The following is a 19,718-nucleotide window of genomic DNA, read 5'->3' as shown; positions in this document are numbered from 1 at the left end:
TAATTTTTAAAACAAAACAAACAAAAGAATATCAATTATTAATTAACTCTATTTTTTGAAATTCATTAAGATATGTTTTCAAATTATTTTTTAAAGACCCAAGGGAGCTCTTACATCTCAGCTCTTGTGGAAACACGTTCCACACTTTCGCCCACGCCATATCCGATGCAAAATCCGACCGTACTGTATGTGTTCGTCTCATCAAAAGGTTTGAAGCAGATCTCGTGTTCCTAGGATGTTGTTCCGATACCAACTGGAATAGACTGTGGAATGCTGAAGGAAGTAATCCGAACAAAAATTTGATAAACGATAAAGTAATTCACGGGAAAGAAAATCGTCCATATTTCCGATTATTTTCAGGGCACGTTTGTGGATTGAATCAAGCCTTTTCAGGTGGGATGTAAATGTTGACTGTAAAATACTGCTTTCAACACTTTAGTATGGACGCGGTCGAAACCAGAGGCAGATGCTCCCCTCAAACCTTTGACAATCATCGAGAGGTCTGTCGAAGTTACAGGAATGAGTGCCATCGACTTGACACACGCTGGGCCCAGAAAGTCCTTGTAGGACTTTCTGGGGGGTCGCAATGTGTTAGCCGTTGTTTCTCCAATTGTGGCGAAGAAGGTACAAAGAGCTTTTGCAACTTGTGCTGGTTCAGTAAAGGTTTCCCTATCAACCGTAATTTTGGATGGTAGTTCAGGCCGTTGGTTATTTGGTCGTTCCACTGAATTAACTATCTTCCCCACTTTCCTTCCGTACTTCCCACTTTCGGCTAGCCTTTGATTAAAGTAATCCTTTTTAGCTTTTCTGAGAACTGACCGTAAGCATTTCTTATAAATTCCAAAGGTCCACAGGCTATGTACACTTGGTAGATTACGATACTTCGCCCAAAGATTATTCTTTTTATTGATATACCTGAGTAAATTTTCTGTAACCCACGGGCAAATTGGTGCGTTATTTTTTCTTCCACGTTTCTTTATTTTTTCTTTAAAACAACATGCCTCTTATAGTACTGTAAATGTACTGTGAAAAATTTCAAATCCTTCATTCAGATCTTCCTTCTCCATAACGCTATCCCAGGTCGTTTGTTCCCACTCCTCGTTAAGTAACAGTAAGTTTTCTTCACTCAGATCTAAAACCGGAATATCATCTCTAGTTTTTGAAACTGACCTTGTTGCCTTTGATGTTTTGAAAACGGTACATAAGGGGAAGTGGTTCGACATGTCACTGATAATTACTGAAGCCGAGAGTGGAGGTAGAGTAGAGACAATATTGTCTATTAGTTAATGAGTACTCTCAGTTACTCTCGTTGGGATAGTTGTCGACGGGTAAAGATTAGATCTAGACATAAGAGTGAGAAGTTCATTAGCGGTATTAGTTAGCGGATAGGCTAAGTTGATGTTGAAATCACCCATGATGACCACATCATGATTCTGTTTTTCAAGCATTTGGAGTGTTTCCAATAAATATTCCATAAACGAAGAAACAGAACCTGACGGTGATCGGTAAATTTCTCCAACGATTAACTTCCGTTGTGAAGGAAGTGACATATCAAGAAAAAGTGACTCAAAAATACCTTCTACATTTCGAGTTAGTTGGCCATTAACACAGACTGGGTATTCGCTCTTTGTGCAGATTGCCAATCCTCCTCGTGCTGACTCTTTTCTATGTACTAAATTAGATGTATACCCGGGGATATCTACCAGGATGTCAGTCTGCCTCGACAGGAATATTTCACACAGTCCAAAACTGAATTGTTTTCCAAATTAAGTTTTAAACAATAATGGATTATTTTAGTAACAGATAAGCACTTGAACGAAGCCTGACCTTACTCACCTATCCAATCACCTAGGACAACAGTATAACCAAACTTCATCAACCAAAAAGATGGGTCCATAGAATTGCAGCAATCATTTGTGAATGTAAGTCAGGATTAACTTAAAACTAAAACACCTCAAGGTACTTGTATGATATAGCGCCGACCACTCAAGTTGTTCACCCATTGATGCATTGTAGAACCGTTTTTTTTGTTATTTTCTTTAAGCTTAGCGTGAGACAAGACAAAGAGAACTGACAGAATAGATGGGCAATACATAATCTGGGATATATATTTGCACATTAAGGGGGGGGGGGATTGGGAATTAGCAAATCCGTGATTTGCAAAAAAATTCAAATTTGAGCCGCCATCGACGGATACCAGTGAATGATTCACTTATTGTTGTTAGGTAACAACATTCTATATATATATATATATATATATATATATATATATATATATATATATATATATATATATATATATATATATATCCAAGGGTCAAAAAGCTTTCAAGTCTCAGTTTTTAAATGTCATTTCTCTGGTCATCTGAGGCAGGGGTGCCAACTTGCACACTTTTCGCATGAAATGCACTCTTTTTTATCTCAGGGGGGATGCGAAAGAGTGAAAATCACTCTTTTTGGGCGTCAGTTTTTATTCTCTTTAAACGTCAATAGTTAGCACATTCGTCAAAAGAGCACTTAACCCAAGGAACAGGGTTGCCAACTTGCACTTTTTTCTCGCGTGAAATGCACTCTTTTTTATCTTAGAGAAGGCGCATAAAAGGGGATGCACAAAACTTTTTAACTTGCACTCTTTTTGATCAAAAGTCACTCTTTTTTTGCCTTGATTTGCACTCTTTTTAGACATCAGCAGTTGGCAACCCTGATCTGAGGTGCATTTGAGTACCAAACAAGTATTTAAATTTGCTCTCCAGTACTTCTAGCCAGAGAAGCCTATTTCACCATTCGCGAATGTCAGCTGTTTTTTGTGCAAGATCCATGCCACAATTAGCTCGATTCCACTCAATAGCGCTATAGTGAAAGAAAGATTATAATGGAGGCTAGATCCGTTCGGTTAATTAGTTAATAAGCTTGGATAGATTACTTAATTCTATTAAGCTAAGACTCAAAGTTGGAGCATCGCATTTTGGCGAAAAACCTTTTTGGGAGAAATAGTTTTTTTTAATAAAACTTCTTATGTAAATTTGGAAAATAAATTTCTTAAAGTAGTCAAGGTTAATCTACACAATATCTTTATCATCTGTTGAAATGATGGCACTTCCGTATCTTATTACACCTAACCTTTAATCTTAAGCAGTAGTGTTTTTATTATTTTGGAACGTTGCCAAGTTTGCGACTGAAAACAATGCCAGGAACCCCTACGGGGATGTAACCCTTTTCCTCCTACAAATTAATCCAAAGTGTGCTTCCATTCGAATAGCCAGGATTCCTTGGCGGTGTCGACCCTATGCAGCTTGACATTGCGAAAACTCTATGATAATAGGTTTCAGCTTTCCGTGGGGGAGGATTCAGCAACTGTGGGCGAACCTTTGTTGGTGTCCAATGAATCTTTGAGCAGGGCGGAGGAGGCCGATGTGTCAGACTTACTCACTATGCTGGAGGGGTGATTGAATAATGGTAGTTAGGGCAGCTACTTCGGCAAGGAGGAAAAATCAATAATTACGTAAGCTATGATGTAACAAAACATTACCTGCTCTTGCAGTTTAGCTACTTTTTGATCCCTTTCATCTTGGGATTCTCCATCCGACTCGGAGCCAGAGCGATCGGTCCCAGTACCTATTGACCCAAGGCTCGTATCGAACCCTGGGGGAGTGTCTTCTGGACATTTTGCAAAACTGAAAAAAAGAAATAAAAAATTATTTTTTGACAATTAATTGCAGATTAAATTTCATAGCAAAAACAATCAATTGAACTAAATTTACTATTTAGGCCAACTAAATCAAACACATAAGAAAAACCTTGGAAATGATCTAAAAGAAAACAATCAACTGATCAACTGATCAAAATGATCAAAGCAAAAACAATCAACTGAACTATATTTAGGCCAACTAAATCAAACACATAAGAAAAACCTTGGAAATGATCTAAAAGAAAACAATCAACTGATCAACTGATCAAAATGATCAAAGCAAAAATAATCAACTGAACTATATTTAGGCCAACTAAATCAAACACATAAGAAAAACCTTGGAAATGATCCAAAAGACAAATATCAACTGATCAACTGATCAAAATGATCAAAGCAAAAAGAATCAACTGAACTTAGAGGCCAACTAAATCAAACACATAAGAAAAACCTTGGAGATGATCCAAAAGAAAACAATCAACTGATCAACTAATCAAAATGATCAAAGCAAAAAGAATCAACTGAACTTAGAGGCCAACTAAATCAAACACATAAGAAAACCCTTGGAAATGATCCAAAAGATAGCTTCACTGCTGATTATGATTTTAAAACGCTGAACACCTGATGAAGAAAAAATACCTGAATAAGTATTTGTATTTATTACTATACTTGAGCCCTGAACTAGACTTAACCATTGTCCCATCGCATTGTCCCAAGTACAACGGACCATGTGCATAATGCTTTCTTCCTTATTAAATAATATTATACTCATACTATTCTTCTATGAAGTATAATTATTATTATTACTTATTTCAAAACTCATCTCACAAAACAAATGGACTGAGTATAGAGAAAGAAAAGAACGAAAAGTTAATAAACTTACACCAGTTATGACGGGGAGTTATTATAAGACGTTATGACTTTGGTAGACTCCCGAATGATAATTTGAAAGGAATTTGAGATTGAAGTACGTAAAGTAAAAGCAGCTTAAACTATTTTGTTGTAGTTCATATCTTTACTGGAATTTTTCCTTACCTGAACCTGACAGAGAAGGTAAGCTCTAGAGCTCTATCTTTTTACCCTAGCCTAGCGCGAAAGACTTGTTCAAGTCTGAATGGTTATGCTTAATGCAACGTAACTTAATCACTTAGCGTAGCTATTTATATACGCAGTGCGAAACTGCACTTAAACAATTTTGTTGCAGTTTATTTCGCTACTGGAGTTTTTCCTCACCTGAATCTAACAGAGAAGGTAAGCTCCAGAGCGTTATAGGCTGGAGGTCAGCCATGTTTTCTCAGGCGTTGTACAAGTTAGCCTAAATTGAAGTAGAGCACAAAATTAGATAAGTAGTTCTTTGTTGTTGTTTTATATTTTTTTCGCGGTGGACAGTTGTTTCTTAGGTGATATTGTGTCAGAACAATGAAATTACTTGTCACTGAAACGGTTCACAAAACTTGCTTCAATTTTTCATAGCCTAGCCAAGATTAATTTTCCGAATAGTTAAAACTTTTCTGATTGAAAATATGGGCCGACAATTTTTGTTCTGTAGTCCTCGAGCTTTTTTTAATTAAAAAATAGCAATCTAGGAAATATGTATGTTTCAGTGGATGAGTATTGGGCAGTAATGAATGTGAATGCAACAAATAGCTTCTAATATTGAGTTTTCGATTTTAAGAAAGTTAACCAAAACCTTAAGTTTTGTTACATTTTTCACGTGATTTTTTATAAAACATAATTAATAAATTAAAACATAAAAACACTGAAATATCAAAATGAAAATGATCCTGCGTTGGTTTTCAATCATTATTTATGTTTTTGTAATAAGACACATTAACTTAATTTTGTTTTCTTACCGAACTTCGAACACTTCTTGAAGCTTTCTTGCCATTGTGACAACGTCATGGTCAGGGGAGTTGTACCGATAACAATTGGTAAATACGAGTCGAACGTCGGCCGCAAAATCTGCTGCACTCTTATATTCTCCTCTATCAAAAATTGCCTAAAAACAGAAAAAAATAGCTTTCTATTATTGCCTGTAAAATAGGTCTATTACCATAAAGTTTTTGAGTTACCATAGACGAATTGATAAAGGACCAAAGTTGTTGAAAGACCATGGTTGCCAACAAAGTCGCAAACAGTTTTGAAAAATTCCTAAACTGTATAACTTAAAATGAATATTATTTTTGCCTAAAGAAAGTATTACGGGTATTACCAGGGGGATTTACATTGTCTCAAAATGATCCACAAAAATATGCATATAACATGTAAGTTTTCGTACATTTTATTAGAGATAAGAGAAAAAACAATTTTTAATTTTACAAATAAAACACACAGCAAATACAAAACAAAGAAGAAAAACAACAAGACAGCGGAAAATAATGATTCTTAGACTATTGGTCCATCTCAAATTCAAATTTGATGAATAATTTCTTAACTGAAACGGATTTTAAAACATAGGATTATCAATCAGTTCTTTTCTTTTTCTATTTCTGAAAAAAAGATTTGAACTAAAGTAAAACATTATTGCACATCGCTCTTGATTAGCAGAGCACAACCGTTTTCTTCGACAGCACAAACTACAGCCTGTGATTTTCCTAAACACAATAACTCGGAGTGGTCTATTTGTTGGCTGAAGCCTGACCGATTTTATAGTTTAAAGGGATATATCATAGATTGACTTAACTTAACGCAGTATATTTTTTAACTTAAGTTTTCTTTTGTTTACCAAACTTTAAGCACTTCTCAAAACTTTCTCGCCACTCTGACAACGTTATGGTTAAAATACCAAGGACATCAAAATGAAGACAGTTTTTGCCACTTGGCTCCACCTTAGATGTAAACATACCTGAAAACCGAGATTTTCTTCGGTTTTTCTTTGAGTTGTTTTACGATAAGATTCTACGTTGTACTAGTTCTCTCCTTTGTTGCTATACTCAATCGCAAAGATAAACAAGCGAAAACTTTTGCTGTTTACAAACAAACCCAACCAAACGCTGTAGCGTATGCTGAGAGAAAGGCTAAATTTAACGAGGGTAAAATCTAATCGAATAAGCCCATAGGGCAAGCAAATTAGAAAACACTGATTTCAATTCATAATGCACCCGTCATTGGCTTGGAAATTAAATCGAAAATTGTAGGAAACATAACCTTCGGTAGGAGTCGAACCCATGAGCCCTCGGTTAGCAGCGCATAGACTGACAGCCACCAGGACTTTTTCATAGCATTTTAATGTGGCCGTTTAAAATAAACTGAAATAGTGAACTATCTCATTTGTAGCTTAAAGAATAAAAGGATAAGGATAAAGATCCTCCACAGCCATTGCTGGTGCATACAGCTTGAATCTATGTTTCAGTTGCTACCTCTTTTTTACAGAGAAGTAGCAAGCTTGTTGTCCAGCCATGCTGCGGCTGGGATCGAACCCCGGGCCCCGTATTACCAAGCAGAGCATTAATCCACAGTGCTACAACAAGGTAGCTTAAAGAATAAGATAGCAAATATAAAAGGCCGTTTCCCACAATTTTGTGCCAATAATCAGAATGTTGGCCCAAAAAAGGATGACATCGAAATATTGCTTTTAAATTTAGATGTAGCCAATTAGTTCATAATTTTAAAACACCCTCATTCGTGGTACACCAATTCCAGCAATATGCTGTTACACATGGCATATTTTGGTCACTGAGAATGGAATTTGAACACACACAAAATGACGAATTGACAAAGACTTTAATTAAAAAGAATCATTTTATTTATTGAGGGAATGATGTTTAATACTTAATAGTCATACTTGCATAGAAGGGGCATGATATTTCAGATTACATTTTTGCCCCCTCTCTCCTCTTCCCCCATTCAGCAGCTAGATCAATACGCAATAAACTTTAGACTTCATCGTTAAAATGATTTTTGAGTAAGAGTTTCAATTTATGAACTCAAAAAAAGGTCTGAACGTACACACATTTCCTGTCATTTTCTTTTTAGCTGCTACCTGCGAAGGGAATGACCATATACCTGAACCGTAACCCAAACAACTACAGGGCCAAGAGGTAAGCTTCAAAGTGGTCAGTTACTAGTGAAGGCAACGTTCTAAATCGAGTTTTCAATAACAGCCTCATACCATCCACGTGCGCAGGAACTAGTTCGATGAGGTACTATTCAGAAAAACACTAAAAAAAAATAGCTAAACTACAAGGAAATATGAAACGAACTATTTCAAAAGCTCACTTATAGGAGAGGAGTTTGATTGTATATACTCACGTTGAAATATGGTCTACATCTTTCTTTGTGAACAAAAATTGGCCTTACCTTGATTTTTCCTAAATCCATGGGTTTCTTTATAATTGTATGATAGTCTGTCAACCCAAGTAGTTCAGCGTCCACGGGTTTGTAGAATGGCCAGGCATATTGCTAAATAGAGAAATAAATAAGGATATTTTTAAATTTGACATATCATGAAGACGCATTTAATATAAGTAAGTAAGCAGTAAGTAAGCGGCGGTGCTGATCTGGGTTTCGTGGCCCTTCAGCCAGGAAGTACAATGGGGTGTTGGAGGCCAACCATCCTGTGCTTTCACACATCCTTTCCGCTTACATTCCCCAGATTTCTCCAGGTACCCATTTAGAGCTGGGTCGACTCAGTCAGAGCTTACAGAGTCTGGCCACTGACCCTTGTCCCAAACCAAATAACTGGCTATGCCTGGGATCGAACCCGTGCCCTCTGGATAAAGAATTCTCAAACCAGCCCGCCAACCACTTAACCAGGACAGCTTAAGGACGCCTTTAATACAGTAAACACTTTTGTCTGGCACCAGAAAGCGGACTTCTACGCTATACAGAGTAAAAAAAAAATCCACAATTATATTGAGTTTTGCTTTTGTGTCATAACGTTCCATATTTTGAATAATTTTTTTTTCACTTTGATGTCAATGATGTGCTTCGAGGCCCCAGATGTCAGAAATACATATTGCATATTACACAAATACGCATTAAATGAAAAATGCTTAGCACCTGAAAGCAAGCATATTAAATGTAACAAACCTGACTCATTCAGCAGTCAAACTAATTACATGTGCTTATTAATTTTTTCGGCAATTTTTAAATTTTTTTGTTGTTGATCGTCAGAAAATTTGAAAGAATTAATACCTACAAATCACAAAAACAATTCCACATACACAAAAAAGGAAATTCAGAAGCCAATGGTGACTAACTCCGTACTTAAATGTAGTTAACACATTTTTCTATCTGTTAACGTATCTTTCTAGTGTTTTGTACCCGAGTCGCCTATGTATTAGAAAGTGATAGGAAAGTTTCCCTTTCTTCTTATAGTTTCATTCAAGGCAAACTGCGTTTAGATATTAGTTTTTGAAACCTCAGTTCCTAGCCGTTTGGCTAATTCCAGTAAACAAAAAAAAGCAGGAAAAACAGAGAATCATTCGCAGAAAAAAAATATATATAGAGCACACGCTGAAAAATTATAAAATAAGGAAAGGTACAACCTTAAACTGATACATTTTGAATAATTTTTATCTTAAATAAACCAGATCTTATGAAAACAGTTGGTTTATCTTTTGCAATAAAATGCTTACAAAATACAAAACACATAACACCAAACCACTTGAAGTAGTATAAAGTAGAGCGAAATGTAATTAGTTAATAAGCTTAATATTATTAATAAAATGTAATAGTTTCGAGTTAATATCTTTCAATTCGTCTATTTTTAAAGGTTTGGATTGGCTCTGATTGACCAACAAAAAAAGGAAAAAGCCTGACGAAAAGGAGTTGAATATTGAGCCCAGGACAACGCTACACACAAAATCTAACGTGACAGGTTCTTCTCTTTATATTTCAGAAGAGTATAAAAATACAATGACATGGTTCACAGTCTTTAATTGAAAACTGTAAGAAAAGGCTGAGTCTTAAGAGGGCAGGCGGTAAGTGATAAGCATGTTTAACAACTTATGTTGGGGACGTATTTTAACGACACAATATCCCGGAGAATTAATTTTCCAAGGACTGGTCAGTCTCCAAAATTTCAGAGGTACCCCCTCTCCAAAATTTTAGAGGTACGAGAGGAGGTCCCCTCAGGCTTCCTCTCGTTTGGTCACTCCATAGATTAAATTAAAAATTCAGAACAGGGGAAATATACGGAAAGACAAAGTTTAATTCTCGATAAACTTATACAAGCGAGTCCAATGCGTTCGACATCACTATATCCATCTTCTAGCGGTTCTTTTTAGCAATAAGATATTTAAAATTTTTCATATTACAATATTATATTGACAATTGCGTATGATAAGGGCTGGAACAACAATCGGTTTAAATTCTGGTTAGCTTTACAATTCTAAGCCTGAGGAGAATTTCCACTACAGTGATGAGTAAGAATTCTTTCAAGACTTTTATCTATTGGTGAGCAGGTAATCTATATGTGGTAGCAAAGTTCAACTGCTCTTGGAACATAGCTATAGCCTGGACGGGTAATATCAACAAAAGATTACAAAAAAATGGTCACTTCACAATTACAAAATAAAATAGAAACAAAAAATAAGTGGCAAAGTACTCATAAGAGACTCACCGCATGCTTTTTTGAGAACAGCTCCTTCAATATTTCAGAACAATACTTCAAAGATTCTGACATTTTTTTGCGTCTCCCAGGGGTCTGAAAAGAAGCAAAAAGCTATTGCGTAATTTGTTTTAGAAAAGATACATTATACCAATTCCTCACTCTGATTTTTTTTACAGAAATAGACTTCGAAAAAATATTAGACAAGCCAATAGTATTGCTTTAATATATGAAACATAGTAACTTGCAAATGTAAAAAAAAAAAAAATTATTGGAAATATTTGCAGAAATTTGTAATTGCTTTCACATCCATAAAAAAATTGCAGTGTCTTCGGCCAGCAGGGCGAGCGATGGTAAGTGAAGGTATATACGCTGTAAGGACCGTGATGGCGTGGATATTTGACAGAAATTTCTGAAGCTATTATCAAGAAAATGAGCAACTAGATTGCTTAAATTTTGAAAATAGTGTTGGCGTTCCTTAGTTTCTCAGAGGTCTTTCTGTAGAGAATTTCCGTTAAATGAAATCACGACTAAAAGTGTGAAACACTGAGAAATACAGAGAGAAAGATCTTAAGAGAGAGAAGGGAAGAAAACAGAGAGAGAGGGAGAGAGGTGAGAAAGAGAAAGGAGAAAGAGAGAAAAGAGAGAGAGCGAGAAAGGAGAAAGGAGGAAGAGAGAGAAGGGAGGAAGAGAGAGAAGGGAGAAAGAGAGAAAGGATAAAGAGAGAGAAAGGCGAAAGAGAGAGAAAGAAAGAGAGAGAGACCACACGATTGTAGATACCGGCCTTAATTGGACATTTACGAAGCCCTCTCTAAAATATTTTTTGGGTCTCGTCCAATTTCAGTTCCAGGTTTAATTTTATGGATTTCATTCAAGTTTTTCTTTCTTTTTTTCCTTTCAGAACTGAACATACAGTCAAAATACTTGATCATTAATACTGAGTTTTCACGATCTTATGTAAAAGGAAGAAAAATATTGATACTTGAATTTTTTTGTTTGGAACAGAAACTGCAACAACTAAATGAATGTGAGTATAAATTACAGTTATCAGCATTAGAACAAAACTGTGCGGCAAAAGTAATATAAATTGTGTGGCAAAAGTGGTGTAAACAAAGGTGTTGGAGGCCAAAGGTATACAGGCAGAGGGTGTGATGGGCTGGCAAAGAGTTAAGTTGGGTTTAGCTTAAGGAATCTTTAAGGTTTACACTCCCTGTGTAGTTTTTAGTGTTTTATTTTTCGGTCCTCCTAAGGTTTTAATATATATATCAACAGAAGTCAATACTTCTTATAACATTCCATAGGTGATATTAAGCTCTATCCAACTGCCGAATTACGTGTATGATATTGGGTGTACAAGGTTTTTTAGATTGAAAAATTATTGAAAGTAGTAGGAAAAAGGGCAGTTTTTCTTATTTTTTTTAGCAATTTTAGATCCTTTCCCAAGATAAAATCTAAGTAATATCATGATTCTGGATTGGTAAATGGGCATATTAATTATTATAAAGTATGTTATTCTTTTGATGCAAGTTACAGCTGCAAGCTTTTCGCAAAATCACTTGTTTTAGAGAGAACATATTCCTTAAGATTTAGAAAACAATTGTGTTTGCCACTGATCCTAATGGAATGCATCTGAGACACATGCTATCCCCCTGAGACTTATGAAGGACAATCAAGTCTTATGAATAATTGCTTAACCCATACTTGTTGTACAATCAGAAATTACAAACTGGGAACTTCTTGTATTGGTCGGAACTTTAAAAAAATGTGTGAGCAAAGCCCCCATCATTAGATTTCTGTGTCCTAAGATATATTTACACGCGTTAATGGACCCACAAAGCTCAATCCCAGATAATATACACACAAAAAAATTAAAAGAAAAATAAAGCTTTCATATATATTACCTGGTCTAACATATCTCTGACAACCTTTTTGACAGGCCTTCCAGACGACTCCCTTCGAGATCCAAGAAGTGAAGAAGCGGACTTCAGTGAAGGATTCTCCGATTTGGGTACTTTTGATCCGCCTGCACCAGCTATGGTTGCTTGTGAAGAATTACTTGCCACTGTATCAGCTTTTCTTTTCATGCCTTTCAAGTTTTGCTAAGAAAAACGAATATATGAACACCCTTAGTTCTAAACCTACCTACCTATCTACTTAATTAAGTTTTGTATTCAATTTCCATTAATCGCTTATCTGTGAAAGCACAACGGATAGCTGTCGTATAAAAAACGTACCAGATATGGATCTCCACAAGGAGATCCTCCTTGTGGATTTCCAGGCTGTATTCCAGGTTGTAAACCGTACTAACTTTGCTTTAACTATGAAGGTTACTTGAAGTGACATCTACCAAGATGTCAAAACGGTTGTGAAGTAACTATTGGCTTGTTAGCTTTGTAAGGGTATAATCTTTTAGAGTTACAATTGTATTCGTTACTCTTTCATTAAAATAATACAATCAATCAATCAATCAATTTTATTAAATCAATAAACTCAGCAAAATACACTTCAATATAAACTCCCCCGTAAGGCTCTATGGCCAGGAAAAAAACAGGGGAGAAACAAAAATGAAACAAATACATAAAAAACAAAAACATTTTCACCATCACACATCCGCACCTTTAAGAGACTCAACACAAAAAAAAAAAAAAAAAAAAAAAAAAAAGAATATACAATGATCCACATAAAAAAAAGAAGAAAAAAAAAATCCAAAAATCAAAAACTAAGCAGGGGACTACCAAGCAATCAATTTATTCCGCGTGGACCACCCTATATTCAATCAATCAATCAATCAATTTAATCAACCAATAAATTTACGACAAAAACACTTCAATATAGAACCCCCCGTAAGGTTCTACGGCCAGGAAAAAAAAAGTGGAAAAACAAAAATGGCATAAATACTTAAAATAAATAAATAAAATAAATAAAAAAAAAAAAAATAATGCATTGCATTTCAACCTTTCAAAGACTCAACACACACACACACACACACACACACAAAACAAAACAAAGAAGAGAAAAAAACAATAATTAAAAGACTCAAACAAAAAGCGATTTTATTAGACCCCCCCCCCCAAACAAACAAAAAAAGATGTAGGACAACCCAATAAGTTAAACCAAATTCCAAATATACTTTCAATATGTTTCAAATTGATATTAATAGCGAAATGATAATGATGCACAGTTACTTCACATGATATGCTTGTTAACTATCTTTAGCAAAACTTACTAAAAAAAAAAAGTAAATTTAGTTACTTTTTTGTTGTTGCAGCTGCTAGGAAAAAATATCCAGCTGGAACAAAAAGTTAATTTCTCGCAACTTTTAATTGAACTTGGAATGCAGCCTAGGACACTAGCTCTATCTTTCTTATGATCAAATACGACCATCTTTTCGGTCAGGTGTCTTGACAAAATGGATTTAGGGACTCCCACCCTAAGAGGATGGATTGCATTTACAGACCAAAACACTCAACTAGGAAATTTACTATTTCTTACCTTTAATTTTACAAGTTTAAATTGTTTTCATGGATTCTGGTTTTCTTGGGAGGAGGCGTTGGAGGCGTCTAGGGTCAAATCTGAACCTCCAAAAATACATATTTAAGTTCCGTGAGTAATATTGTTCTTAACAAGGTGAGTGACAAAAATCATAAGACAAATCGTAAAAAACGCAAACACTCTAAGATATCATATTTAGGTATGCACACAATGGTGGGATGGGTCCAAACAAAATAGTATTTACTTTCTTTAGCTCCCCCCCCCAGACACATAATCTGTGGATACACCCATAAGCTTCTTCATTTAGCCTTTCCATCAGAAACATCTAAATATCCTCAACTCTCTAGGAGGTTTCTGTATTAGATATGTACTTTTTAGGCAATTTTAAAGGGGATTTGATACCTAAAAACCTACTAGCCAATAATCACGTATTAGCTGACCATCTCATAGACAAGGGCCATAATGGAAATTCTCCCAGGGGAATAGCCAACATCGAGAGCTATTGAGATTCTGTGGTTTGACTATGAAATTTATTATTTAAAAAAAAAAAAAAAAAAAAAATTATGTTCCCGGTATCAACAAGATTTTCAATTTCAAAGGGGGTAGTACCACAAGGAACTCACAAAGCTGCCAAATTGCTTAAATGAAATTTCTTTTAAGCTGATTCTTAGCGTTTACCTAGCAGGTATGAAAGAAGATTTTTAGGGAATGCTCTTTCCTAGACCTTAAAAAGAAAATTCAGCTCCGTTTAATCGAACAACAAAATTCACACTATCTGAAGATGCAAATTTCATTAGAACAGAATATCTCTATCTCCATCACAAAAAGGGATGAAAAGTGGTTTTTCTAAAAAAAATTGGAAAATAGATGTTAGCTTTTAGTTTTCTGACGTTTATTTGGACCTCTTATCTAAGCTCTAGCCTACAAGTTATGGCAAGACCGCCCAATCAATTCTAAAGCTTGACAACACAAACTACAAAAATGTTTAACAGACAAGACAGGGTGGGTGATCCTTTAAGATAACGAGTCCCTAAAATTTGACCCCTTAAATTACTGTTGAATGTAAAGAGTAAGTACAAATAGTGGAACATTCAACTAATTTCTACTACAAGGCGAAACAAAATGTGCAAAAGTCACCAGAAACCTCTGAAAACAGAAACATCAAAAAGGAGAAATACATGGTTAAGATAAATCATGTTGAGTGACAAAACAAGTCAAAAACGATTTGGAGTGACAACCCTGGCGGAATCCCCTAGTGAAGGCATAGTAAATACCTGCAGGCAAACATGTTTTATTTTGAAGTCCTTGGTATTTTAAGTTATCTAACTAAGTTTCAAAATCATGTTTTTGCCTATTTATTCCAGCTATTTTATTAGATATTCGAGTCACAAAAATCAAGCAAAGGACAAAAATCAGGATGGAAAGAACAATCAGACTTTAATCTACTTCTTCAATGGTTGGTCCACCAGCACTTCCAGCACCAGGGCTTGGTGCTCTGCTTTGGGCACCCCCAGTGTTTTCAAAAATTGTAAAGTTTATTTTTCCATCTATTTTACCTACGTCTGTAGAATTCAATCAAAAGGGCCAGGATTGTACCTTTGTTTAAAGGTGGTGATCGTGATGACCATTGTAACTATAAAATTTTATAACTAGTTTTGGTGGAAAACAGACTCGTCTGCTATCCAAGTTAAAAGTCAGCACCCCAAGTTTTGCGCATAACGGAAAACTTGAACGGAAGTCAAATATTGGGGAAGGTCCATAAGAGGAGTCATTTCACAATATGTAGTATGAAAAATACACGAAATACCTTTATCTTCTAGTACAAAATGCTAGAAGACAGGATGGGGAGAGACATAGGTTTATAATTTAGAGAGACATAGGTAATAAGAGGAGTCATTTCACAATATGTAGTATGAAAAATACACGAAATACCTTTATCTTCTAGTAAAAAATGCTAGAAGACAGGATGGGGAGAGACATAGGTTTATAATTTAGAGAGACATAGGTAATAAGAGGAGTCATTTCACAATATGTAGTATGAAAAATACACGAAATACCTTTATCTTCTAGTAAAAAATGCTAGAAGACAGGATGGGGAGAGACATAGGTTTATAATTTAGAGAGACATAGGTAATAAGAGGAGTCATTTCTCAATATACAGTTCGAAAAATACACGAAATACCTGTATCTTCTAGTATAAGATGCTAGAAGACAGGATGGGGAGAGACATAGGTTTATAATTTAGAGAGACATAGGTAATAAGAGGAGTCATTTCACAATATGTAGTATGAAAAATACACGAAATACATTTATCTTCTAGTAAAAAATGCTAGAAGACAGGATGGGGAGAGACATAGGTTTATAATTTAGAGAGACATAGGTAATAAGAGGAGTCATTTCACAATATGTAGTATGAAAAATACACGAAATACCTTTATCTTCTAGTATAAAATGCTAGAAGACAGGATGGGGAGAGACATAGGTTTATAATTTAGAGAGACATAGGTAATAAGAGGAGTCATTTCTCAATATACAGTGCGAAAAATTCACGAAATACCTGTATCTTCTAGTAGAAGATGCTAGAAGACAGGATGGGGAGAGACATAGGTTTATAATTTAGAGAGACATCGGTAATAAGAGGAGTCATTTCACAATATGTAGTATGAAAAATACACGAAATACCTTTATCTTCTAGTAAAATATGCTAGAAGACAGGATGGGGATAGACATAGGTTTATAATATAGAGAGACATAGGTAATAAGAGGAGTCATTTCTCAATATACAGTGCGAAAAATTCACGAAATACCTGTATCTTCTAGTAGAAGATGCTAGAAGACAGGATGGGGAGAGATATATAATTATAAATTTATTATATTTATAAACATATAATTAGAATTTATAATTTATAAAGGCATCATGAAAGAGGTTCTCATTCAAGCCTTTTTTTTATTCAACAAATGAGCTTCTTCTGAGAAACATATGCGAAAAGTGGTACTCAATGGAGCCTATTAAAATAATTATGTTTATCAAAGTGCAATATGACAAACACACGAAATAATTTCACCCAACGGCATGAAATTTTAGTAGAAGCTCTTTTTCCGTTTTGTTTTGTAATTTTTTTGTTTCAGACAAACTCATTTTATCACAGCTTGCAGCAAATAGGGAGTTGCAGGAAAGTAAGGAGGATAGGATGGAGGGGAAACTGGTGGTATTGACTGCAATATTTGCAATCGTTCATTAAATCAATCATTACAATAGCTGATATAGTATTTTATTAGTGTTAATGTTCCAATTGAAAAGACAGTCCTCAATTTATTTATTCAAATTACTGTTTCAAAAACTTAAATATTTTAAATATTTATTTTCCATGGCCTTCGCCCACGAGGCAGACCACGAAAACGATGGATGGAGAACTTCCACTTCGACAACGTAAAGATAGCTCAGTTATCACGTATCGCACCAGATAGAGCAATGTACCGAGCCCTTACGCATGAGCTAGCAAGAGGAGTGGCCCCAAAACGTCCCACGAGGATGGCCGGGACCTAAGTAAGTAAGTAGTATGAGAGTATTATTTGAATTATTATTGAATTGCTCGATTTTTAAAATATCAAGGATATACAAACATTAGGTCTATTTTGTGCCAGACAACCATACTTTCTGAGACTTTTCTATAAATTGCTTCAAAATTAAGAAGAGTTTAGGACAGTACCACATTTTCGTCAGTGTTGCCATGTCGAACCGTGAAAATAAATAACCAAAACTTAAATAGTTAAATTTGACCCCGCTTTTCGTGCTTGAAAGTAAAGACAAGAAAGTAAAGACAATGTTGATTCCCAAAGACAACTCCGCTTTCAAAGGAAAGCCACACATTCTTAAGCTGTTTGGTATCATACGGTTTGGGCATGTTCCAGGGGATCATTCAACCATGTTTTTTGTTTTCTTCTTATATTTGGTGCCCACTACTATTAGAAGAAGTATATTTTTTTATTAAAAAGTTTTTAATTTTTAGTTTTTTTATTATTAATTAAATCAGTTTTTTTATTTAAAACAGTTTTTTTTATTAAAAATTAAATCCCTACATTTCCCCAAATATTTTAAGCTATATATGATTTTGCAAGTTCCCACTTAACCAATTTCAAAAGTCAGATTTCATTTTTACTGTCCTTAGTATTAAAAAAAAAATATTGATACATTATTGATTTATTATTTATTTTTGTCAATTAATTATAATTAGGCTGTCAAATCTTTAAAATATTGGCAATTCATAGCCTGAAAGGGAAATTGGCCAAGTGCTCAAAAACTCACACCAAGACCACGCGATTGATTTTGAAGAAACGCCAAAACGTGACATTATGGACGCTCCTCTTTGAACACTACATGCTCAAGTTAATAAAGTAGTATGAGCTCAATTTCTTTCTACTGGTATTAAGAATAGTCAAACCAGATTGGGCTATTCTCTTCCCAGGAAAAGTGCTGAGGCATTGATTAAGATATAAATGAATTTTCTGTTCCTAAAGAATTGCACAGAGTCTGCAAAAGGACAGTTCAAAGGAACAGAAACAAACCTGCTGAATGGACAACTATTTTCATTTTAGGATAACTTCGCTCCCAGTTCTCAAATTAAATTAATTTAATTTGGCAGAGAGTAGTAATTTAATTTGGCAGAGAGTAGTTAATTTGGCAGAGAGTAGAGCAGAGAGAATTAGGCAGAGAGTAGTCATATCCAGCCAGTGTTCAAAATTATGCTTCAAATGGGTATTATTTATCAAAAACATAAATAGCCTTTAAACCAAGGATTTCAATTTGGTAATAAGCTGGTATCTCGCCTTTTCCTCGTTATAATGGAATATCAGCACTTAAATACATCACTCGATTTCCTTTTTTGAAGGTATTTGTTTCAAGAATCGTTATTTTTAATAAGTACATCTTGTCTGCTATTTTGGACCTTCATAGCAACAATAGCAACATAACAATCATAGCAACAATTATCAAACGATCATAACCACGAATTTGTTTTAGTTTAATCACTAAAAAAATAAAATTGCAAAAAGCAGAGAAACAAAAAAAAAGAATACTATTGAAGCCTTTTTTATAGTGTAACAACTTTCATCTCTTTATTTAGACGTCATCTCCATCTCCTTACTTAGCCATTTCTTCCATTTGGCATCTTTGCTGACGTAACCATATAAGGGTATGCCACAAGGAGTATGGGTAACTTTAAAGAGTGGAAACTGGTGGCAAAAAAAACATCAACGCCATCTAGCGTTTGACAACAATTAACATTTTTTAAAGCTTTGTAATAAAAAAGACAATTATTACAACACTAATTTTACCAACTACAGAAATTAAATTAATTACTCTTAAATTATTATTTTAAATTAATTTTTATTTTTAATTAATTATTATTTTAAACTTTTATATTAATTTAAATTATTACACTGAAAAAAGCCAAGTGTTACCAAATTCCAGGTGGACTTGAAGGTTTTTCTATCAATACTAACGCCAATTTCCACTCTTTTAAGTTTCCTATGCTCTTCGGGAATGCCCTAATTTACATGCGCGATTCATTTTGTATCAGAGTCAACCTGGTTATTCATTTCTAGCATAAGTTCATGGTGGCAACTATGATGCTCATGGGAATTTAATGATGTCAAGGGGTAATTCTGTAGTGACTACTGTGTCAATAGTGGCACTGTGGTCTATTTAGTGTGTTCATGAACATGCATATTCTTCTTTTTTTGGGGGGGGGAGAGAGGTACAAATTAAAAAAATCAGAAAATTTTATAGAAAACCCCAAAATTGTAGGAAACTTGTAGAAAATAAGGAGGGGTTTTATGGGCACGGCCCTGAAGGAACCCCTCTGCTGTGACTGTGTTCATATAGTTACTAATTTAGACCATCTTCGTGATTCAACTGTTCATCAATAGCAATGCATATTATTTTTAAGCTTGACTTGATTATTCATTTTGATCTCTTCCTGTTGTGGG

The 19,718-nt window shown here is 34.8% G+C and overlaps 1 protein-coding gene across 1 annotated transcript in view; it reads right to left on the bottom strand.

Moving 5' to 3' along the window:
• The window catches only part of LOC148948123 (bromodomain-containing protein 2-like), a 54,790-nt gene that overhangs the window by 15,505 nt on the left and 19,567 nt on the right, over positions 1–19,718 (bottom strand). Inside the window, exons 4-8 of the mRNA XM_089095199.1 lie at positions 12,140–12,337; positions 10,251–10,334; positions 7,985–8,086; positions 5,539–5,684; positions 3,530–3,674 (exon numbers count right to left, since the gene is read on the bottom strand). Of these exons, the coding sequence (XP_088951325.1) occupies positions 3,530–3,674; positions 5,539–5,684; positions 7,985–8,086; positions 10,251–10,334; positions 12,140–12,337 (675 nt within the window). The remainder of the gene's footprint in view (positions 1–3,529; positions 3,675–5,538; positions 5,685–7,984; positions 8,087–10,250; positions 10,335–12,139; positions 12,338–19,718) is intronic.

Source organism: Artemia sp. Qi Xiang Cuo, chromosome 10 (assembly GCF_049724085.1).
Source record: "Artemia sp. Qi Xiang Cuo chromosome 10, ASM4972408v1, whole genome shotgun sequence".
Taxonomy (NCBI): Eukaryota; Metazoa; Arthropoda; class Branchiopoda; order Anostraca; family Artemiidae; genus Artemia; species Artemia sp. Qi Xiang Cuo.
The sequence above is the reverse complement of the archived record's forward strand: the minus strand, read 5'-3'. Positions and strand labels throughout refer to the sequence as shown.